Below are 23,506 nucleotides of genomic sequence, written 5' to 3'. Positions count from 1 at the left end.
AACCCACTTATTCCTTCTGGGGAAACGTTCTATTGAATTATCGAAAAGCGATCGATACTCACGTGGAGGGTCTGCAGTTCGGCCTCAAGTTTCCTCTTGGCGCCGGAAATGGACGCGTTCTGGGCGCTCAGTTCGTTCAGCTGTTCGTGGCAGTCGGCGAGTTCCTGCTCGGCCTGGCGACGACCGCGGTCCGCCTGTTCCAGGAGAGTGCGGCTCTCCTCGAGCTCATTCTGCAGAGCGTTAGCGCGGCGCTCTGAGATGCCGAGGAGTTCCCGGGCCTCGTCGCGCGCTCTCTGCTCCTCCTCGAGCGCGGTCTGCACGTCCTTCAGCTGCTGCTGGTATCGTTTGATGTTCTTCTGTGCCTCGGCGTTCGCTTTGTTCGCGTGGTCCAGCGCGATCTCCAGCTCGTTGATGTCCGCCTCCAGCTTCTTCTTCATGCGCAGCGCCTCAGCTTTACCCTGAAAATCAAATTATATCCCAAGATCAGACGTGTCCTAATTTATTATTGTAACTTATTGTTTGTATACAATTGTTGTCCAGCAATTTCGAGAATGAGGAAATAGATTTTCCAGAAATACGCCACGCTCACCTTGGCCTCTGCTTCGAGGGAGGCTTGCATAGAGTCAAGAGCACGCTGGTGGTTCTTCCTGGTGTTTTCGAATTCCTCTTCCTTCTCTTGGATGCGGCGATCAATCTCCTGTCTGACTTGGCTGAGCTCGAGCTGGCTGCGCAGCACCTTGTTCTCCTCCTGCTCGAGAGCGGCTTCGGCCTCCTCCAGGGCTGCCTGAAGCTCGTCCTTTTCAGCCTCCAGGCGCTTCCTGGCCTTCTCGATCTCGTGAATGTTGCGGCCACCCTCGCCAATCTGGTCCAACAGATCCTTCACCTCGTCGGCAAGGTTCTTGTTCTCGCGACGCACTGCCTCCAGCTGTTCCTGGCCTTCCTCGTACGCGCCTGATTAATCAAACATCGATAATTATAAATCAATGATATAATTAATAATAGTATAATAATTTACACCCCAACAAGCATAAAGCGTAAAACTAAAAAAATTAATTTATTTCTTTTTACCTCTGAGCCTGAAGAGTTCGGTGCTGTAGTTGCGGCACTCCTTTTGACTGGCGTCCAACTCGGCGGCGAGATCGTCGACTTTGAGCTTCCATTCGCCAATGATCTTGTCGAAGGCCTTCTGTTTCTTTTCGGCAGCGTTGGCGATGGCGGTTGCGCGATCCACTTCGATTTGCAGGTCCTCCACCTCGGTGGACAGCCGCTGTTTGGTCTTCTCCAGAGCAATGACCTTCTGGTTGAGAGACTCGATGGTCTCCTCGGCCTCGGCCAACCTGGCCTGCAGCTTCCTCTTCGCTTCCTCGAGCTCTTCAGCCCGGGCGACACCCTCGGACTCGTACTTGGTGCGCCAGAGTTGCGCCTCGGCGTTGGCCTTGCTGAGCTGACGCTGAAGATCGGCCTTACCCTCAGCCTCCTCCTCCACTTGCTCGCGAATGTTGTCCAGATCGTGCTCCAGATTGCGGAACTTGCCGAGCAGAGTGGCGCGCTCGCGCGACTCCTCGTCCGCGAGCCTCTTCGTGTCTTCCAATTGCGTGGTGAGCGAGATCTTGATCTTGGACAGCTGGCTGACCTGCGATTCAGCTTCTTCCAGTTGGCGCAACAGGTCGCTGTTCTCGATCGACAATTTCTTCTTCGCGGCATCGAAGTCGTTCAAAGTGCGGTTTACTTCTTCAAGTTTGCCTTGGGTCTCGTTCAGCTGGTGCTGCAGCTGCTTGACGATTTTCTCTTGGGCGGCCTGAATTTCGAAGAACATTATATCAATCGATTTTAGATCAATGCAGGTATCTTTGTAGTCTGAGCTCGCCTTTAGATAATTATAATTAAAAATGTAAAAATAATATCATTCTCTTCAAATACTTTAAATACGCAACTTCAACGTGGATTTAAGGGAAACGCAACACTATACGGATTAAATAATTCAAGATAAAATAGACAGAAATGGCTAAATGGCTTTAGACTACACAAGAAGTGTAGCTTCCGTGTCTCTAAAGCTTCTTATTTTAATTTCTCAATCACAATAACGCATTAAGAAGAAATCGTCGAAAAGCGAGCTCCAGTCACTTAATAACGCACACATACGAAAGCGATGCTGAGCAAGCAGGGATTATCGACTCACACGTCAGATAAATAATTCGTGAATAATTCTGGGGAGAGAGGGGAGACAATCCATAGATCTGTTTCTGCGTCTCTGCACCTAGCGGAAGCTGTTAGTCGCGTTAATCCGGGTATTGTTAACGTGTGGACCGGCCTTACCTTCTCGTTGCTCAGGTGGTCGCAGGACGTGCGCAAGTCGTTCAACTCGCTATAGTACTGCACCTTCTCCTTCTCAACCCTGATCGGACACGGAAACAGTGAAGGGATTACAGATGAATGACGATGGCACGAATGATGATATTGTTTGGTTTGCATTCCGGAATGCCGGATTAAACTACCTCGCAATTCATGATTATTTTTTCACGCAGTCAGTGGAATATAAGTAACTTAATTGGCAAAGAGATAAATAAGAAATAATATAAATAATCATTATACGGAATTTACCTTTACCTCAAAATTGAATTAAAGTAGGGAATTGAAATTCAATTAATTCAATCCGAATTAAAAAAATTAATTAAAATGTAATAATACGCATATTTTTATTTGATTAAATATTTTTAAAAGTAGAGAATATTAATCAATTTCTCTTGCAACGCAAAATTGACGAGGGGAAAAAAGGATATTTAATCCAGCATTCATGACACAACATAACAATTCGAGCAATAAGATTCGACATTGCACAATATATTATATCTCTTCGGGGAGTAACTTCATTCTGGTAATCACATGTGTTTTTACAAATCGAAAGGATTATCGAAGGGTATTAACAGCGCACAGGGTTTCGAAACTACGTTTGAAAGATGCACGAGATGAAAGAAACACTCCTGTCATTCCTCTTTTTCTTTTTCAAGTACCTTCTCCCGGGAAATCTGATCCACAAGAGCGCGCGAATTGTTCAGCTCAGCGTGGATGTCGTGTCGGCCCTTTTCGGCTCTATTAAAATATTATATTATAATCCCGCTGCTTTTCCATCTTCTTTTTTTTTTCAACAAAAGTCTAATAGTCCATTTATACCGAAAAATCGAAATTTATATCTAATTGCCGATCTTGCCAAATCTATATATCTTAGCGTCGTAAAATTATTTGTCTTCGGCGACCGTGTGCTAAATTTTCTACTAATTGTCAAAGAGTTCAAGCTTTTTATAGCAATTCTTAACAAAATTTTCAAACCGCTTTATCCCCTATCTTCTTTTCAATATTAAATTGAAAAAAAGAAATAATTCTTTTTTTTTATTCATATTTTTTTTATTGAAAAAAAGAAAATCAGCCTGGCAAACTCACCTAGCCTTAAGTTTATTGAGAGTGTCGATTTGTTCGCCCATCTCGGCCACGGCATCGTTGTGCTTCTTGCGCAGAATGGCCAGCGAGGACTCATGCTGGATGTTGGCCTCCTCGAGGTCCCTGCGGAGTTTGCTGAGTTCAGCCTCTCGCTTCTTGTTCAGCTCGATCTGAGCGGAAGTGGCACCACCGGCCTCCTCCAGACGTTCACCGAGCTCCTCGAGCTCGCGGGCGAGATCGCTACGTTGCTTCTCGGCCTTGGCGCGTCCGCCGCGTTCCGCCTCGATCTTGAAGAAGGAAATGCACATTGTCATTTTATCATCACATAAAAGAGCATAAGACAGCAATAAACATACTTTTATAATCGAATTCTAATTAACGTCTCTTAATCAATTCTGAAAAATAATTTTCACAACACCTCCACGGAAAGTTCGACTTTCCATGCCTGTAGAGAGGGGCGAAAGTGGCCAATTTCACGCCAGGACGGCATTAGCGGGATGAAAGTAACCACTTTCCTCTCTAGGGAAAGTGGTTACTTTCGTCCCGCTATGCCGTCCTGGCGTGAAATGGCCACTCTCGCCTCTCTCTAGGCATGGAGGTCGAACTTTCCATAAAGATATTGTGAAAAATATCGTGTGCACCTCGGGGCGAAAGCTTTTTCAGACTCGTGTGATTTGCCGACCTCGCCTTCGGCTCGGGCGGCAAACTTCACACTCGTCTGAAAAACGCTACTTTCACCCCTTGGTGCACAATATACTATTCAATAACATCCATTTAAAAATATTTAACAGATTAAAATATTTTTATACTTTTTTCCTTTTTAAGGCTGAAAACTTTGGGAAAAACACATTTTCTTGATTAATTTTTTTATACAAACCTCTTCTTCGAGTTCCTCGATGCGGGCCTGCAGCTCCTTAATCTGTTTCTGTAGTTTACCGACTAAGGATTGCTCATCCTCAAGTTTGGCAGTTAGGGACGAGAGTTCCTTGTCTTTGCGTTGGATAGTCTGTTCGAGTTCCTTCTTGTTTCTCTCGAGATCGGCAACGGCTTCCTGTGTGAGCTTCAGATCACCCTCCACCTTTCTCTTCGCCTTCTCTACGTCGGCACTGCAAATTAGATTTTAACATGTTGCATAAGTATCCTCGCTACAGTATTTCATCTTCGTTCTATAAAAATATTTTATACTATTATATAGAATTAATTTCGAAAAAATTTTATTACTTAAATTAATCTATTTTTAATCCATTTTTAGTTTTCTTTCCCGAGAAAGAAACTCAAGAAGAAATTAAAGAATTTGAAAGAATTATAATTGAATAACTGCGATTCTTGAATCTTAATCTTGCATGGTCAAATTATATAATCTTAGATAATCAAACGCATCGAATTTCCTTACCGTGACTTCTTTTCACGCTCGAGAGAGTCCTCAAGCTCGTCGAGGGTCTGCTCGAGCTTAAGCTTGACCTTGTTAAGGTGGTTGACTTTGTCCTCAGCAGCCTGGAGCTCCTCGCCGGTCTTCTGATTGACCTCGCCCTGGTTCTTCTTTTCCTTATTGAGCTTATTGATGAGCTCGTCCTGGTGGGCGATCTCGTCGTTTAGGTTTCTGATTTGATGGTCTTTTGTCGCCTTATCCTGCTCGGACTTCTGCAAGTTCAATTCGAGATCCTCGATATCCTTCTTCAAGCCGGATACTTCTTGCTCGAGTTTCTTCTTGGTCTGGAAGAGATTGTTCCTCGCGTCTTCCTCTTCCTTAAATCTGTCGCTGATATCCTATGTGAGAAGTATTTGGATAAGTATCGACAATGTTTCTTTGAATATATAATAGAGCGTATTAATTATCATTAGATAATTATGTGCATACATTCATAAATTTAAGAATTTTAATTATTTGTCGATATTTTTGTCGAGATTTTATTATAGTATTACCAAATTATGTTTATTATTTTTAATATTATATCTATTACTTCCATTATTTTTTATTTCATTATTCTGTTCCAAGCTCAGAATTCTATATTTTATTTTACCTATATATTTGTTTTAACATTAATATTGCCGCATCTATTTTTAATATTCTATTTTCATATATTATTTTATCATATATATTCGATATATTACTTCATTTAGTATCCCGTTTATGAGTCATGAGATAATTGTAGTAACAGCTCTGCGGGCGATTTAAACTGTAGCTCGGCAGTTAGTTTATCTACTTTTTTAAAATGACATAATCTCCGGAATCTTGTTTGCCGAAGAGGTATTTGGGTCGATGACAGGTCTGCACATGGAATTTATCTCTCGCTGGAGTATCCTTTGGCGTGCGCCAAGTCCCTCGTCGAGAATGTCGAACGCATCTCTTTTCCTCTCTGCACGGCCACGCGATTAATTGGCATTGACGCACAATTACGAGACGGCCCATACCCATGGGCGCCTAATATTAGTTAATGCGGGGGCAAAAAATATTGGCACAACATCTCGCCCGGCCGGCGCGATCAATCTTTCCGTTCATCACGTTTATCTCTTCATCGCGCGTTCCGTTTGGATTCGGCGACCGGAGTCTATATTTGCCGGCAGGAAAGTTCGGAATTTCCGCGGAACTCTTTATCGGAGTATTTTAAAAAATTCGAAAGAGATACTCCGTGAGAAACTAAACAAGAAAGACATGAAAGAAAGAAGAGTACAACAATGCTCAAGTCAATCTTGTTATCAATCGATATTCAAAGAATATTAAAACAAATAACAAATTTTCAAGAAAACAAAACATTCGCGAAATAGATAAGAGGAAAAAGAGGGAGATAGATAGATAGATAGATAGATCAACGTTATGGAAACCAGAATCATCTCTTTCTCTCTCTGTTTCTCTTTCCAAGTAAGATGATCTGGTTCAGTGCACCGGAACCATATCCCGGGCAGGTGGAAAGACGAGGAGGAAAAATCGGTGGCGACAGCGAAGAAACGACATGGTCTCGTCGACGATGATGAAGAGGCCGCGAAGGAGATACGGCTGTATGATTATGACGCACGCCTGCCTGCCTGCATGCGCATGCACGCAGCATATGACGGCATATAAATATACCCTACACCTGTTACCTCCTTCGTTTTCTCTCGCCTCCGCTCCAGCGAGCTTAAAACCGCCGCCCACTTTTAATAACCTGGAATCTGGGATCTGCTAAATTTGTTGCCGTTGCCCTCTCTCGTTCTCTCATTCTCTCTCCTCTTTTTTTCTTTCTTTTTGTCTCCCGTTCTCTTTCCTTCTTCCTTCTTCCTACATCGCCTGACCGTAAATGGTGGCGTTTAACGTCGAAGCCGGCCGTAGTCTTCCGGCCGCCTTTAATCATGAGAGGATCGCCCTCGACACCGACCGGGCCAATCGCGATGCACTCGATGCGAAAGCTTTTAATAGGCGCACCTCGCGATCGCGATATTAAGCTCGCTTAACGAACTAAAAGAGCCGCTCTTAATGGCTACAACGATTTGAAAGATAAATCGAAGACATAACAACTATAATTAGGGCAATTACAATAATAATCTAAAGTGCGTAAGTAAAAAATAATGAAAAGCAAAACAGAAATCGGATAAAACAAGAATAAAACAAAATTAATTATAAATAAATGCAGAATATTAGCCAACTGCCAAAGGCTCGGTACGACTAATGAATCAAGCAAATTCTTCAATAAGTATTAAAAATCGCAAATACTGAACACTTTTAATAGTTTTTTTAAGAAAAATTTAAGATAGCGATTATTTCACCGTTACATTTGTCCAATAAATTATAATTTAATTTGATGCAAAGTGATTTACCAACACGTTATCACATTACTACATAATATTGCTTTTTATATTCCCCCAATCAACAACTAGCTAATTTAGAACTCATCTTTCTTATTTAATAAACATTTTTTATATTTGATTCTTTAGTACGTCGCATATTTTATTTAATCGTCATTTCTATTCTAATTCTATCAAGCTGGAGTATCAAGTTGTTTGTTGGAAAACAAGGAACGGTAGACATTACGAGCCGATGACGGGCGCTGCGATGATAGGGGATGACTATGTAGTAGCCGTGGTTCTAAGTGGATGTTTAAAAGGTACTGTTAAAAATAGTCAGTTTGGAATCCAGTTAAAAAGAAAAAGAGAGAGAGAGAGAGAGAGAGAGAGAGAGAGAGAGAGAGAGAGAGAGAGAGAGAGAGAGAAAGAGAGTGGGAGACAGAGGAAATCTGGAATTCTAGTCGCGATCACGACTCGTCTATTTTCTGCGAGCGCGACGCCTTCGAGAAGTTATTACCGTTGCCTTTTCTCCAGCGCGTGTTTCTGCGCGTGCTTAACAACCGGATAAAAATACTGGTGTTCACCATGCTGATGCGATCGTCCAGAATTTCGAAGACTCTCAGATTTCTCCGGCGAGTATTTACGACGGGCGGGAACAATTGGAGAAATACGGCGATCGTATAGAATAAATGCGAGAAAATTTTGAGAAAATCGAGTCAGTAACGTAATTTTGAAAAAAATTTTAGAGCTGTTACGAGAAAAGAGCAACTTTGAAGAGATCCTTGAAAAAATTGTAAATAAATGAGACGATCGTAAAACAGTCGCAAAATTATTATTGGATATTTTATTGGACACATGGGGGGGAGCTCTAATTGTTCAAAAATAAAAAACATCTGGATTTTATCGTAAATTTTCCATCGAATAAAAGTACGAGGGATAAAAAAATAATAATAAAACTCTTATTAATAATATCTTGATAATAATTTTTTTGGCACAATTAATTATGATAGGTCATGTTCAAAGCTGCTAGTTATTTCTTGCACAAGAAATCTGCATTCTCTTAGACGGACCTGGAGATATTTTTTTCTCTCTTTTTTAACAATTTTGAGTAAATCTTATAAATAAACTTTAAAATAGAAAGAATTTATCCATATGTTAAAATTGTTTATTAGCTCATAACCATGTCGTTCTCAGAAAATGTTAAATGCTTCTCCTTGAAGAAGCACAAAAAAACATGCCGAGAAGCAACGCGCGGCGGCTGGAGTCCCTCGGAAAACATCATCCGTGGGTGAAATCGGGGAAAGATGTAACAAGGTTGCGCGTAACGGGGTATGCACCGTAATTTTAGCAGCGAAATATGACCGAACATATAAGCGTCGACCGCGTAACCGGATGAGTTGTCGTCCGCGCTCGCCACGCTCGGCTCGAAGAAAAATAGCGCGTCTGACTAATTCCGCGCCTTCGCTACTTTGTCGCGCTCGCGAGCTTGCAAAATCGCGCGCCGCGCGTAACTCGAGCCGATTTAAATCACGTAAAATGTGATTCCTTCCCCCTCCCCCCCCAAATCGCTCTCCTTCTTTCTCTTCTCGCAAAAAGTTCTTTCACTGTTGAAAAATTGCGATCGATTCGCGACGTGACATAACTTTAACGATGAGAAAGATCTCAATCTAAATTTTTTTAAATTTCTCTCAAAGTAAACGAAGTTTTAAAATTCTGCTGTTGAGAACTTTTCTACTTGTTACGCTTATTTTAATGTTATATTTTGTCAAAAGTTACTATTAATATATTAATACTTGATATATTAATACATTTTTTTTAGATATTTAATACATTTTAATTTAATTCAGAAGTTTAGTTAAACATGATTAATAAATGTTATATAGCGACAAATTATAGTTCTATGAGTGATGATTCTAATTATATAGCATTTCGCCCTTCGACATCGATCCGCGCGCGACTTGCGCCACTGTGCTAATTACGCCGCTAATTATATTACTTTCTGCCCTTCGCAGTTGAGTGACTGCGGCTTGCGCCAAATAATCGAAAATAATTTCATATCGCAATTTTTATGATGATTTGGTGAAAAATTTTTTCAATACTAGCGTTTCATTCTCGGGTAATTACGATTCTACCATCTTCTTCAATAATAACAAAAATAAAATTAATGTCATTATTTTTAATCCAACAATATAATCCTCTTTATCATAAATCTTTTTGAATAATAAATTTTAGTTAATTAAGTTTTTAATTGGCTATCGAAGATTACAATAGGCAAGATTAAAAGAGCTGAAAATATCGCGCATTTAAACCGCTATTATTCTGAAAGCTTTTTAATCTCTTTTGGATATAAGTCAACATTTTATACAAAGCAAACTTTTAATATAAAAATTTAAGATAATAAATACTAATCAATTTTAGAGGAAAAGATTTTTAAGTTCGCAATAATTTAACCTAATAAGCTTTAGCAGAGATAGCTTCTCGTGACAACTTGATGCTAATAAATTTCAATAGCAAAAATTCTCAAGGTTTGATCATTTAATAATAATTGTCGTTAAAAAATTTGTTATTAAAAAATATTGACTTGAATAAAAGTCTCACCTGGAGCTGTGATTCGAGGTCGGCCTTTTGCGCGGCTAGTTTCAGAGCTTTCTCCTGGTACTCGGATAGTCCGCTCTTCTCACCCTCCAACTGGCGCAGTAGATTGGTCTTCTCGCTGAGGAGCTTGGCGTTCAGGTCCTCCAACTCTTTGCGCAGCTTCTCCTCCTTCTCGAAGGCTTCCTGCGCCTTCCTGGCTTTCTCTTCCAGCGCCTGTAACGAGGCCATTTCACCTTCGAGCCTGCCGCCGTTCACCAGCGGGGTCGGATTCTCGATCAGCACCGAGTCGCCCATTATTGATCACCCTCGGAGAAATACCGAGGGATACACGCGCGAGGAATGCACTCGATTTCGATTCTTTTTCTCGTAGGTACCCGCGGGGTTGGGGATTTTTCAAGGGAGAGAGAGAGAGAGAGAGAGAGAGAGAGAGAGAGAGAGAGAGAAGGAGAATCGGTCGAAGGAGGGTACGAAGGGTTCACGAAAAGCTTCAAACTTTAAGGGGGTCGACAGCTCGATGACGAAGGAAACAGCGCGCGGGACTCGGGGGTACGACCGGTCCCTACTTACGTCTCGAGATATCGAAGAGAGGCTTCGAACACCCGCGTGAATATGATGCGTGGTACGGGGTACGAGGGCGAGGCTTCTCCCTCTTTTGTTCGTCGGACGGGTTCGCGTAATTTCGAAGGGGTCGGCGCGAGGTCGCGGGTCCAACTGGTCCCGGATTCGGTTGAAGCCCAACTTTTCTACCCGTGCCCGTGGTCCCTCTACCCGTGCCCGTTTCCGGCAGCCAGTAAGGAGCGAGCCGCGGCGATCTTGATCGTGGGCGTCCCCACTCCAGTGGCGCTTCGCCACTGTACGTGTAAAAATATTTATAACCGATCCGATACTACATTTCAAGGGGGGTGAGAGCAGAGAAGCCGGAGAGCGGTTTATGTCCGCGGAGGGGGGCCGGTCTTGGCCGAAATTAGAAGCGATCCGGAAGGGCCGCCCTCTCTCTCTCTCTCTGTCTCTCTCCAGTAATCGCCACCCCCTTTTTGGCGGCTCCAGAAGGTGCAAAGTGGATAAGTGGATCGCAAAGAGATTCGCTCGAGTGAGCGAATATCTGTGGAGATATATCGAAGCGAACGGAGAGACTTTGGTGATGTAAACTAGAAATTTTTTTTAAGTCTGTGATAACGTACTCTCTTCTTTTTCTTAGTCATCTCTATTTCTTTAATTAGATTTTATCACAAATACATATTATATCTAGAACTGAAAGTTCTATTTTTGGAAAAGTGTAACTGTAACGAAAATTTTGTTATTTTTGTCACAAATAACATATGAATTTATACATATATAATATATAAATAATATCTCTATAAAAATAGAGATGCAACTTAAGTTCAACTATGAAAAATAGAACTAATAGAATAGAAAAAGAAAATTAAAGAATAAAATTATTTAGTAATACTATTATAAAACAATTCATAATAATAGTCGACAATACAAAGCTAACTCTTTTTACTGTTTTAGTAAGAGTTCAACGAGAGTAAAGAAACTTGAGATTGATATTAAATTTCTTCAAGAAAACCTTCGGGCCAAATATTATATTTCGTTGCTGCATCTCGTATTAATGATTCAGCAGTTAAGTGACGGTATTATGACGTAAAAACGAGTAGACGAAATTAGAAGCGCCAGCATTCCGGAGAAGACGGAGCGCGATTCGAAGAATACGTGAGCAACCGTGTCTCCTGAGTCTCTCTGAAGGACGAATAATTGTATGATCCTTTTCAGAAGAGCCGAGTCTATTAATAAGTAGGCGGCTTCGGTAACATGATCGAACGTTGATTCACCGCCGGCTGCCTTTATTATGCTTCTAATTTGGAACACCAGAGCGGTATCAGTGAACTGGACTTGAGAACGGGAGCGTGCGCGGATTCTCCTAATCCTTGTTAATTCAGTTATAGAGTCGAAAATATAGATAGTTCGAGAGCGAGGAGGGGTCGGGAGATTGACAGAATTAGAAGCGTCGGCGTTCCAAAAGGGTCGAGCGAGACTTCTTTCCAAATTCTTCCAGATCGAGTGAAACCCTTTGCTACCATGCTAATATAAATTTTATAAAACTTGCTTTCTGTATAAACATACGTATTAAAAAAGTGATCAATTTGCAAAATTAAATTTTATAAATAAATTACGAAAAATAAACCGTGGATTTTGTAGATTTAAATCTGTTAAAGAAACATAAATCTAAATATTTAACGCCATAATTAATTCGCATTCTCATTAATTCAACAGAATTTCTTTTTTTAAGTTTTGCGAATTTGATAAATGTATGAATAAGACAAAGGTGTGTGGAGATTTCGACGGTTATAAATTCAATGAAGAAATGTGGATTTAAAAACAAAAGTGTTACGGCGTATTCGAGTTATGAAAGTATTACGAGAGTAAAAAAAATATGTGGGAAAAGTTTCGATTTCGTGAAAATTCCTATTTGAAGCTGGTCGTGAGTTTGTGCGCGAATAAACCGTGAAAACGGAAAGACCAGGCGGCGGATAAATAAACGTGCGCGTCTGGAAACTGGAGCCGTTACGGTCCGCGCGAAAGAAGAAACAAATTCCACGGACGATTTCGTGCGGACGGCACTGTTAAGCACGAAGCCCAGGTCGTAAATCACTGTCAAGTCAAAGCTTTATTTTGCCAAGTTCCCGCGGCCTTTCGCGAGCTTTCGATTTTCGCGGAACGAACATTACGACTTTGCAACATGCACGAGTTCAGGATTTCTTTGAGAAGTATAATTTGATCGTCAGAGATAGTCAAAGAATAAAATTGCAGAATTAGGCATATAATTTGTAAAGTTCACTTGAAATGCAAAGTGGATCTCAAGTGGACTTTATAAATTATACTTGAAAAAAAAAAATTAAATAAAGTTTAAATTAATTCGAGAGTCAAGATATAGATATAATTGAGAATTGTAGCAAGTAAAATTAAGGAATAATCCAGAAATTTAAAATAAAAATAACATTTCTGCTCTGCTTAATTGAGATAAACAGTACTAAAATTTGTATTGTTTTCGCTATAATCAATTCGCAAGGTGCTGATCGAGAATCGTACATTTTATTCCCCTAAAGCTTAAAATAGATAAATTAATTTGTTGACAATATATCTGCTAAGTATACCAAATTTTTCAAAAATATATCACAATTACTCTGTTATGTAAAATTGTAAAAGATTCAAAAACAGAAAGAAAAAGAACTTTATCACAAGAATTTTTGTGCGTGTTTTTTTTATATATGTATAGAGAAAGAATTCTAATTTTTCTAATATTAATTTTTGCACTTAAACAGATAAATAATTTAATAAAAATATCAAATAAAAAAAACAATAGTAATTGTAAAAATTTGGAGAAAAGATCGAATTATTAATTTAATTATTTTAACAATTATATCAACGAAATGACTTGTGTTGAAGATCTCGAAGAGACACTTACGGCCATCTCGTCCTCGATGCGAGTGACGTTGAGCAGAGGCTTGATCTTTTGCCACAACTTCCACCACGGCCAAGTGCGGAGTTGGAGGTACTTTCTCAAGTTCCTCTGGACGACCACGAGGGCCAAGCGTTGTTCCTGAAGTTTCTTGTAGTCCTTACGGGACAGGTAACCCCTGATGTAAGCTTGCATCCAGGACACGATCTTACCGAGACGCTCGTCGCGAAGCTCCTCCATCTGACCCAGAACTCCGGCACGGAAGAATACCTATTTTTTCAGAAGCGAAGAAGGAATTAAACATTGAGAGAGAGAGAGAGAGAAATCGCTTGCCGTAACAGATCTTTAAGATCTATCGCGATTATCGAACGTGATAATGAAATTGACGCTGATCGATTCATAATTCGCAGTACTCAAAGATAAGTATAATAATTAATTTAAATATCTCCGACGAGAGATAATACAAATAATCAAAGTTAAAAAAACTAACGATTAAAAATTATATGTATATAATTGTCGTACATGTATAATTAATTTAGGTTTATGGATGGTTTAATTTAATTTTTATTTAATTTACGGTATCACTAAAAAGATAATCGCGGTACATCGTATCACTCAACGTCGATAAACTGGTCTTCCATGCCGCTTTTAGCTCGGAAAGAGGGTCGTTATTCGACGATAGGAGGTAGACAGAGATTGCCTCACACTTCTCGAGGGATTACACCATGCTGAAAATTGATTTGGCAAAGGTATCCTTTGTTAGCGCGTTTGATGATAGCTCGTCATTAATTTGCTCGCACGAGGCTGTAAACAGTTAATCGCCGAAGCCGCGCGGTGTTAAATTGACGTCTTTGACATTTAATGGCCAACATTTTCGTATGACTGCTCGAAGATTGTAAATATATAAATATACAAAGAGCGTGTCGCGTATTTTCGGAAAATGTATTGCAGAATATTCCGGGATTCCAGAAACCCGGAAGATTCGAATCTGAAAATCGATTCCTACTTCAATCTTCGAATTTGTGATTTTTGTCATCTAAACATTTTTGAAATTTGTCCAAGATCATTCAAGAAAATTAAAGTATTTAATTTTATTCCTTTGTATTGATGTTGGCGACTAAATTGTCGACGCTGTAAGAACAACGCGAAAGCTCCACAGGAAACGTCCACAGAATATCCGCCGGTTGACGTTTGACGTATCCTGCGAACGTCTTCGAGACCTTTCGCGCTGTCTGTGACAAATCTGCGATAGCGTTTTTGCTGCACATCGTGATACTACTGCCACGACGTGGACCACAGCAGGTGTCCAATACCTTGGTGTGACCCATGCGGTACTGATCGTTCTCCAAATTGATCGCGTCCAGGATGATCTGGGTGGCCTTTTGCGGCTCGCAAGGCTCTCGCACGGCATTGGCGCACAGAATTTTGTATCTGTGTTCGTGGCCGACCGTGCCGTCAAGGGTTTTGCGGTTCGGTGTGTGTTGATGGTGGATACATATTGGTATTTGACGATGTGTGTGTGTGTTCACAAAACAGACAGAAAAAAATCATCACGCTAGGTTAGAGGTTTGTCGTATTATTACTTCTCGCTGCTGTCGAGAATACATCAGGGGGAGGGAGTGAGGGGAGGGAGGTCCAAAGGGTAACGAGTGGTATCCTTCGAGGATACTTTGATTCGGGAGATCCACTTCATGTCGATCTTGTACAAGGTAAGGCGTCAGTTAAAACGCGAGATCTTCGGAGAATCATTTTTGCTACCAAAAATTTGTAAAACCAGAAGAAACCGCGATAGCTTGACAGAAAAGGAATCATAACTACAGCATCACAAGACAAATAATTTTCACCAAAAATTAAAAAAGCGATAGTGCTGTAAAATTAAATGTCTATTGAGACTGATTCTCTCGAATACTCGCGCTTTAAGACGCGTTACTTATGTCTACCGCCCAGTCGCTAAGGGGCATCGACGTAACAAGGGTTCAAGTACATACATCAACGACAGTAGAAAGACAGTCGCTTACGTCGACGATGTTCGAGCAACGGAAGCCTCGTTAAGGTATTAACTTTACCACGAAAAGATTTTAAACAATCTGAAACTAAGGCGAGGATCTCGCTCGTCGAGCATCGTCGATCGCGCTTAAAGCCGCGTTGCAAGATCATCGGTCGGCCGGAGCCAGACCGAAAGTTGCGGCCAGGGGAAAAGGGGGGTAAAACGTGCCTTGGTGTGTCCAAGACGGTACATATCAGCGTCGAGACCGGTGGATTCCAGAACAGCCGCGGCCGCGTCCTTGGGCTCCTTCGCCTTGTCGACCGCTGCGGGCGCCAGGATCTTGTACCTAGAGGGGGGTATCGGGGTACACGGGGCGGGGGCAAACGTGCAAACTAATTAGTACGGGTGTTTCAGACACGAATATCCGTAGATTTATACTTCCTCCTGTCTCTCGATCTGCTCTCGCTCCTCCTCGATCGCTAAATCTTATACAATTTTTAAAAGGAAAAATCGGGGCCCACTTCACGTGCGTGTAATACTGTTCGGGGGACTGATCCTCTAATCTAATCGGGTATTTAAAAAAAATCGAGCAACAAATTTCGGACATCTGGTTGGATATCTGTTTTTACGAAACGACTCATGGGGTGGGCAAAACTGAATGACATTCGAATATATTTACATTTGATATTGCATTCTATGAGGGGGGGGGGGGCAACGTGCTGAATTCACGAGCCAATATCCCATTGTGGATCATCCTTAAATCTCCCTGATTTATAAAAATAACTTTTAAATACATAGATTCTATCTCAAATCCAACGAGGCAACAAATTAATATATAATTTAATATTGATATTTGGCATTTTGTCGAAGAAATATTCTTGTCGCGATTCCTGAACAAGAACCTCCGGATCATCCACGTGGAGAAATCTGTCTCTAATTCCTCGAATGTGGGGTGTGAAAAGTGGCTAGTCCACTAGTTTAGAAACAATGGGACGGTGGAATTGTCAAATCCATTCCTATCGAGAGTACGTCAACTAGCCTTGGTGTGACCGATCCTATAGCTGTCCGGATCGAGACCGATCTCCTCGAAGCACTTAGCCGCGGCGACCTTGGGATCGCTTTGGGCCGCCATTATGGCCGGCGCTAGGATCATGTAACTACACGGTACACAACATAAAAATCCGGTTACTATTTGCGTCGAATCTGAGGAGAATAATCCTTCCCGACGCTCCCGTTCGCGCAAGAAATGGGTCGGAAAAGTTATGTCGTTTTTCGCAAAAAATTGAAATTATAAAAATATATGCAGAAAAAGAGAAAAGAAATAAAAAGACAATCTTTTTGAATATTTTAAAAAAATTTTTCCAAATAAATAACTGTTCTAGTACCGTAGCATTCTGAAATCTGTCATTTCCAACTGATCCTGTTCATTATGAAATAAAGAAGCTGATTAAATTAAATAATTGCATTAGAAGTTATCGGTAATAAAATATTAAATAGTATAATGACTAGAAAAACTTGCTACGTCGATTATGAGATTTAATAGTAAGGTTGATGTAATAATATAAAAATTAATCTGATATAATGAAAAAAAAGTAACAAAATAATTTTCTTAATAATTAGAGCCTAGTAAACTCAGAAGAACTCGACAGACATCACAGATTTCTGTAAACTATAAATTATTGCGAATGCTTGAAGATCGAGATAATAGACAATTTTTATAAAATATCAAATAAAACTTACAGATTGTACTTTCAATTTCTAAAAAACAAAGACATCTTAAAAAAAATTAATCTCATTAAAAAAAAAAATTAATTCCTCGAGCCGTCGACTTTCCAATTTTCCAAAAACATATAATTATATAATAGCAAAAGAAAGATAAAGAGGATTCTCACCGTAGCTTGAAATCAGGATACACCATTCTGTTGGGGAAACCTTTACGACAGATACGGATGCCTTCAAGCACACCGTTACAGGTGAGCTGATGCATGACCAGATGGGAGTCGATCACACCCGGCTGCTTCAATTCGTTGGGGATGATACAACGGACAAAGTGGGGTTGGGTGGCACGCAGGGTAGTCATCAGGTTGTTCAACTGCTCCTTGTAGGAGGACGACACAGTGGAGAAACCACCGCCCTTCTTGCCACGTCCGCCCTTGCCGCCGCCGCCGCCGCCACCAGCGTCACCGGACTGACCGGGATGATCAGCGAAGATCTCCACCAGCAGCTTGTTAGTGGACTTCTTGAATTGATCGACTACCGTGTCGTTCAGCGGGTCCTTGTTCTTCTCCAGCCAGCCGGTGATGTTGTACGGTACCTGAAACCGGGAGAAACTTTCAGTTCTGTCTCCTCTTAAGAATAATAGAGAATCTACGTGTGCGATAAGTAAAATTGATAAATAAAATTATTGGAAGGTCAAACTAAGCTTCTTAAATTTTACAGAATTAATTTCTTGCAAAGATATTCTTCTCCTTTAAAATGATGTAACTGCTAATGTTATTTGTGCAAAGTAAAGTAAATGGAGTCTTAATATATTAGGTATGCCTAAAAATAAAATCAATACTATCTTCTTTTAGCAAAAAATTAATTCTAACGTTTTCTTAAAAATAAGGTAATGTGTTAATTTTTTTGTAAAAGTTAGGCCATTTTTTTTGTATAAAGATAAGAGATTCGTACGTTGCCAGCATAATGGCCGATAGCGAAGTGGGCCGCTTGCTGGCCCGGTTTGGGCGGCTTGGGCTTCAGGAAGTTGGGACTCTTGCCGAGATGGTTGTTGTTCAGCTTCTCCTCGAAGGTCTTGTCGGTGGCCTTGGGGAACATAGACTCTTCCTCAAGAATGGAGAGGATACCCATAGGCTGTGTCGCGGAAAAAAAGAAACAAAGGAACGCATCAGGATCTGTTACGTCTCGACAAGTTTCGCATTTTCCAAGAGTAGCGTTACGCAAGTACAGATAATTGTCATTTTCTTTCTCACCGTTAATTATACGTGAACATTTTTCTTGTTAAATCGCGAGACTGATTCTCAGCGCCAAGGTTCTACCAGTAAAAAAAAAAAAGAAATGGAGGCGTTCTCTCGATATGCGGAACAAAGTGTCTGCAAAATATTTCGCGCGTAGCAAATCTCGTTAGTGCCCCAACTTTTACTGAAAACAGGTGCTAAATACCTCGTTGATATACTTTGTTATTTGCCTGATACTGATGCTTGATACTGCTTGATACTTAATTGCTCGATATTGTGCCATTAATGTACCTTTACTTTTGCGACGGTTAATCAATTATACTTTCGAGCGTGATACAAGATTCATATGAATTAATTGCCGATTAATAATTAATCTTGCAGACTACGTACAAAAGAAAAATCTCAACGCTACTCTTAGTACTGCGTTATCTGTAATTCTACAATGTGGATTTACCGGTGCAATGTCTCGGTAATGATTATTGCGCATCACGGATACTTAATTTTGTCTGTAAAATTCTACATCTTGAAAGCGCAATTATCTTTTCCGACACATCGATCTTTCACTCATTACAAGTTAGAGCAATGTACATGATATTCTGGGTTCTGGGTCCACCGCGTAAGTTTTCAATCGTGAGTGTCAAAATTCAATTTAAAATAAAAAAATCCAGATTTTATACAAAAATATTATAATTTTAAACACTCTTTGTTTAAAAAAAGAGTAAAATTTATCTAAATAAAAAGACACAAAAACTTTAACTAAATTTATTTAAACGTGAGAAATACAAGAATTTGCTTAAAAGGCTCGTTTTTTTATTTCAGCGTCAAATTAAAAAAAAATCTTAAAGTGATTATTCCTTAACATAAAAAACAGTTAAGCTAATGAAAAGTCCGCGACCAAAATTTTCACGCGTTAGACCCACGGCGTGTAAAAACGATGATACGTACGTAATTAAGTACACACACAGGCAAGGAAGCACAATATTGGCGAGAAGCACACAACATCGGCAATACAGTTGCGAACTCAACGGGCAAGCTAAACTCAAGCTGCGAATCGTTGCGTTACTGGATCACAGCCGGGTGATCCAGAACATCGAGTCCGTGTCCTGCGCGGACCCGTCCCTTTACCTTCTCGATCAGATTGATCGTCGGCTCCAAGTCCATGCCGAAATCGATGAAGGTCCACACGATACCTTCGCGCTCGTACTCTTCCTGCTCGAGCACGAACATGTGGTGGTTGAAGTACTGCTGCAGTTTCTCGTTGGTGAAGTTGATGCAGAGCTGCTCGAAGCCGTTGTACTGCATTCGTTCATGCACCACGATGCACACAGGCACACAGGCGAAGAGAGAAAAAGAGAGGGAGAGAGCAAGAGAAAAAGAAACAGAAAGAGAGAAAAACAGTGAAGAAAACAGAGCGAGGAGGTGCGTGATCGGCAGGACAGCATCCGTGTCCAGTCGGAGGGTCCTTTGATCTTTCGATCAGTTGAAACCTCTCGCGGCGCAATCGAAGGCGGCATTCAAAATCATTTGAATCGATCGATCGATCGATCAGAGAAAATGGAAATTTTTATTACGTAATCTAGATAAAGAAATGTAATTAAATATTGTATGGATTCCATCGCGTAGACAAATTGTTTCACCTTTCGACTGATGCAACAAGAGGTAAAAAAAGATAGTAAGAGCTCGAGTAAAAGTGTGACGATAAGATACGGTGTTAGTGTTCGATCGAGCAGACAGTCAAGACAGGAAACACATTCAGCGTAGTATGTTTCGAGCGTGTATGCTATTCGGAGAAATCTCGCGTCTCCTTGGCAATCGGGCCCGCGATCTGTCGATCTGCCTTGGTTGGGTGATACCTTCTCGAGCAAATCGATAGTCTGCTGGAGGTCCATGCCGAAGTCAATAAATGTCCACTCAATGCCCTCGCGCTTGTATTCCTCCTGCTCGAGGATGAACATGTGGTGGTTGAAGAACTGCTGCAACTTCTCGTTGGTGAAGTTGATGCACAGCTGCTCGAAGCTGTTGAACTGCTCGACCGAGTAGCGCAGCGGAGTGGACGGGGGACCCATGCGTACGGGGGGTTTAAGCGAAGAACAGAGAAAAAAGAAACAGGTGGAAACAGCCCGTCATTAGTGCTGCCTGATGACGCGAGTGGAGAACGTTCGACCGATGACTTCGACCCGTAACTTTCATCGTTCGATTCCGGGGCAAACAGAGGGAGGGGTAACTGGGGTAGTCAGGGGTGTCAGGGTGCACTCGATGTGCCCTTGAGGATTTATTCTCGAATGTGCGATAAACTCGAAAAATTTCTAAATCATTTTTAAGATTCCTAATTAAAAACATTAAGTAGTGACATGTTTAAACATCAAAATCTTTGAATAGAATTATTTAAGATTGTAATTAAATATTACACACGCGTGAATAACAATTAACCTCAATTGTATATAAATAATTAAATTTATATAAGTATGTTGAGATAAATCTCATTATTGAGTTTGAATAAAAATAACTAGCTATGCTTGTCAAGTTCGTCGCACGAATCGAAAAGACACTCGCTTGTGTCGTTGTGTGGTAAATTAAAAATGGTATCGTGATGAACACTGTACAGTCTGTGTTAGCTAAGTTTACCTAAATAGAATTTAATTAAGTGGGTAAACTTTCAAAGATGAATTTTAGGATCGACACTCAATGTGCCTTTGTATGGGGCCGGGAGGGGGAGGGGAGAACACAATCGCTGGATCCATTATTTATCATTGAGAGTTAACCATCATTTTCCAAACAAGCTAATTTCTTAATTTTAATATATAATTACCTCGTATCTAATTTTTATTCTAAAACTCGTTGATTAATGTCACGCTGAACGGTGTATTTCTTAATCATCGAGCTCTCAAATTTTTAACAGGTTGACATTCAGTGCTCATCGCGGAAGCTTTACTGAAGTCTGATAATATTATTACGATTACAATATGTCAATCGTAATTGATTCGGCACAATAAGTTTATATCAATAAGCTTCGTTGATACGCCGAATGTTTCTTTCTCTTTTTCACTTCACGGTTCGTCCCGGTCTCTTCAGGATTGCGAACCGGACCCGCGCGGTGGATCGTCGAAGACAATGATGTTTGATTGTCGCTCAATCCGTTGAACGATTTCGTGGAAATGTTTCACGGGCACGATATTAGTGCCGTTGGGGATGTGACGGGACATCATCAGGGGGCAAAGAATGGGAAAGAGTGGCTCAGGTACCCGTATTAAGTACCTTCGGAAGACTTGCGATCGGCGTCTTCGTCATCCTCGAAGAGCCGGAGAGATTACAATAGAGACATAAGCGTGAAAACCCGGTTAACATTAACCGGGGAAGCAACACTGATAGCTTATAATTCTTGCGAAGTTTCCGGAAATCGGTTCGCTCAAGCTCACTCGATGTCTCGCTCGTTCGTCGTCCGTGGGGTCGATCAACTCCCAGAGTGCCGGATCGATGTGTTTCAAACCTTGGATTCGGAATAACTGACAATACCTTCTCGATCAGCTCGATACAAGCTAGCAAGTCCATGCCAAAATCAATGAACACCCAATCGATGCCCTCCTTCTTGTACTCCTCTTGCTCGAGAACGAACATATGGTGGTTGAAGAACTGCTGCAATTTCTCGTTGGTGAAGTTGATGCAGAGTTGCTCAAAGCCGTTGTACTGCCATTTTTTTGCATTTGCATAATGCGTAGGCGTGGGAACGAGAATGGGGACAGAAGACGGTAGATAGCCGAACAGAATGAAGTGGAGGAAGGAGAAAGAGAGAAAGAGAGAGAGAGAGAGAGAGAGAGAGAGAGAGAGAGAGAGAGAGAGAGAGAGAGAGAAAGAGAGAGAGACAAAAATCATTATCAGTGACACAAATACTCCGACAGAAATACAGAATCAAATAAGTGTGTCATATGTGTGTGTTGAGTCTGACATTTCTAATTTTTTTTTTTAATTTTGATATTTGAGAAAGAACAAAATGTATTACTCGGAAGATTGTCACATTTGATTTTAATCTATAAATAAATTTTTCAAATAAATCGAGTAAATTTTCTCGTTTTTTTACTCGTTTTCAATGACATAATTCTTATTTTTAAAATCTAATTTTTATGATATTTGATGAGAAATTCTCATAATTTCTCACAAAACTATATGAGTGATAAAAAATATGTTTACACAAACCAATATACTTCCTTTTAATTCAAAATCAATATATTCCTCGGCAAAAATTAGACTGTACAAGATTTCGGCATTAATATTTTTGATAAAATTTTGCCTTTGACGTAGAGGAGGAAAGTAGAACTAGCCTAAGCGGAATACGATAGGAATGCTTGCTTCTCGAAAGCGCTACGTGCGACCGAAACCGCAGGATCCAAAAATGATACAAAAAAAAAGAAAGGAGAAAGTAGGATCAGGGATGAATATAAATGATTAACGATAAGAAAACAGTGGACGATCACTTTGTTTTTAGGGGGTAAGCGTTAGAGTAGCAATGTCCTCTGATCCGTGATAAATCGTCAGGGATATCCGCGTGCTTAGTAACTATTTCAATTCTTGTATCACGTCATTCGTTCGTTATTCAGCCTTGAGCTACTTCGTTCTTTTCTGCTTCCGGCCGTGCCCGTCTGTCTGGGTTTTTACCAGCCAGGAATCGATCGATCCGTCTTAATGTACCTTCTCGATCAGATCGATACATGCGAGCAGGTCCATGCCAAAATCTATGAAGGCCCACTCAATGCCCTCCTTTGTATACTCTTCTTGTTCGAGGACGAACATGTGATGGTTGAAGAACTGCTGCAGCTTCTCGTTGGTGAAGTTGATGCAGAGCTGTTCGAAGCTGTTGAACTGTTCAAGAGCAAGAAACAGGCATGCGTATGTGTATGTCATTTTCTCTTTCTTTTTTTCCTTCTTGAACACTTCTCTTTAGCTTTCGTGTTTCTTTTGTGTCCTGTTTCTTTTAAGGAATTTCTTACACACGGTTGGAATTATAAAATTACCCGAAGTTTCAAGACGGTTTTAACGTACGTAAAAATATTCTTGATAAAGCTGTTTTCTGATGTAACTGATAACACACATTAAAAGAATAATCTTCTTCACCAAGATTTAAGATAGGGTATAATTCTATCATTTAATTAATATTATATTATTTATTTTTTTCTACTAATTGTAAGATTATTGTAAAATTGATAAAAAAACAAATTCAAATTCTATTGTCGATCGACTCGAAACTTCGGGCTGATCAAAGTCTCATTAGAAGGAATTTTCTTACAGAGCACTTAATACGAAATCGGTGGTGTAGCGCAC

At 40.5% G+C, this 23,506-nt stretch overlaps 2 protein-coding genes across 21 annotated transcripts in view; one reads left to right on the top strand and one right to left on the bottom strand.

Moving 5' to 3' along the window:
* Window positions 1–23,506, top strand: part of Cyt-b5-r (Cytochrome b5-related) — a 73,007-nt gene that overhangs the window by 25,575 nt on the left and 23,926 nt on the right. Inside the window, exon 8 of one of the 3 annotated variants that reach the window (XM_071789213.1) lies at window positions 6,297–6,515. The exons of 1 other annotated variant lie outside the window; for it this stretch is intronic. In XM_071789213.1, coding sequence (XP_071645314.1) covers window positions 6,297–6,405 — 109 coding nt within the window. In that variant the 3' untranslated portion in view covers window positions 6,406–6,515. Of the gene's footprint in view, window positions 1–6,296; window positions 6,516–23,506 lie in introns of those variants that run through there. One more of the 3 variants, XM_071789216.1, reaches the window with a different exon arrangement.
* Window positions 1–23,506, bottom strand: part of Mhc (myosin heavy chain) — a 49,702-nt gene that overhangs the window by 4,170 nt on the left and 22,026 nt on the right. For 5 of the 18 annotated variants that reach the window (XM_071789199.1, XM_071789191.1, XM_071789208.1 and 2 more), the window contains exons 11-23: window positions 22,877–23,047; window positions 17,910–18,089; window positions 17,129–17,550; window positions 15,465–15,582; window positions 13,256–13,519; window positions 9,793–10,002; window positions 4,829–5,202; window positions 4,313–4,541; window positions 3,439–3,722; window positions 2,317–2,395; window positions 1,069–1,798; window positions 590–951; window positions 63–458 (exon numbers count right to left, since the gene is read on the bottom strand). In XM_071789199.1, the coding sequence (XP_071645300.1) occupies window positions 63–458; window positions 590–951; window positions 1,069–1,798; window positions 2,317–2,395; window positions 3,439–3,722; window positions 4,313–4,541; window positions 4,829–5,202; window positions 9,793–10,002; window positions 13,256–13,519; window positions 15,465–15,582; window positions 17,129–17,550; window positions 17,910–18,089; window positions 22,877–23,047 (3,819 nt within the window). Of the gene's footprint in view, window positions 1–62; window positions 459–589; window positions 952–1,068; window positions 1,799–2,316; window positions 2,396–3,438; window positions 3,723–4,312; window positions 4,542–4,828; window positions 5,203–9,792; window positions 10,003–13,255; window positions 13,520–14,562; window positions 14,681–15,464; window positions 15,583–16,275; window positions 16,394–17,128; window positions 17,551–17,909; window positions 18,090–19,318; window positions 19,490–20,046; window positions 20,218–21,706; window positions 21,878–22,876; window positions 23,048–23,506 lie in introns of all 18 variants that reach the window. The other 13 variants (XM_071789206.1, XM_071789207.1, XM_071789205.1 and 10 more) reach the window with 7 other exon arrangements.

Source organism: Temnothorax longispinosus, chromosome 9 (assembly GCF_030848805.1).
Source record: "Temnothorax longispinosus isolate EJ_2023e chromosome 9, Tlon_JGU_v1, whole genome shotgun sequence".
NCBI classification, from domain to species: Eukaryota; Metazoa; Arthropoda; class Insecta; order Hymenoptera; family Formicidae; genus Temnothorax; species Temnothorax longispinosus.
This window is presented reverse-complemented; position numbering and strand designations above follow the sequence as displayed.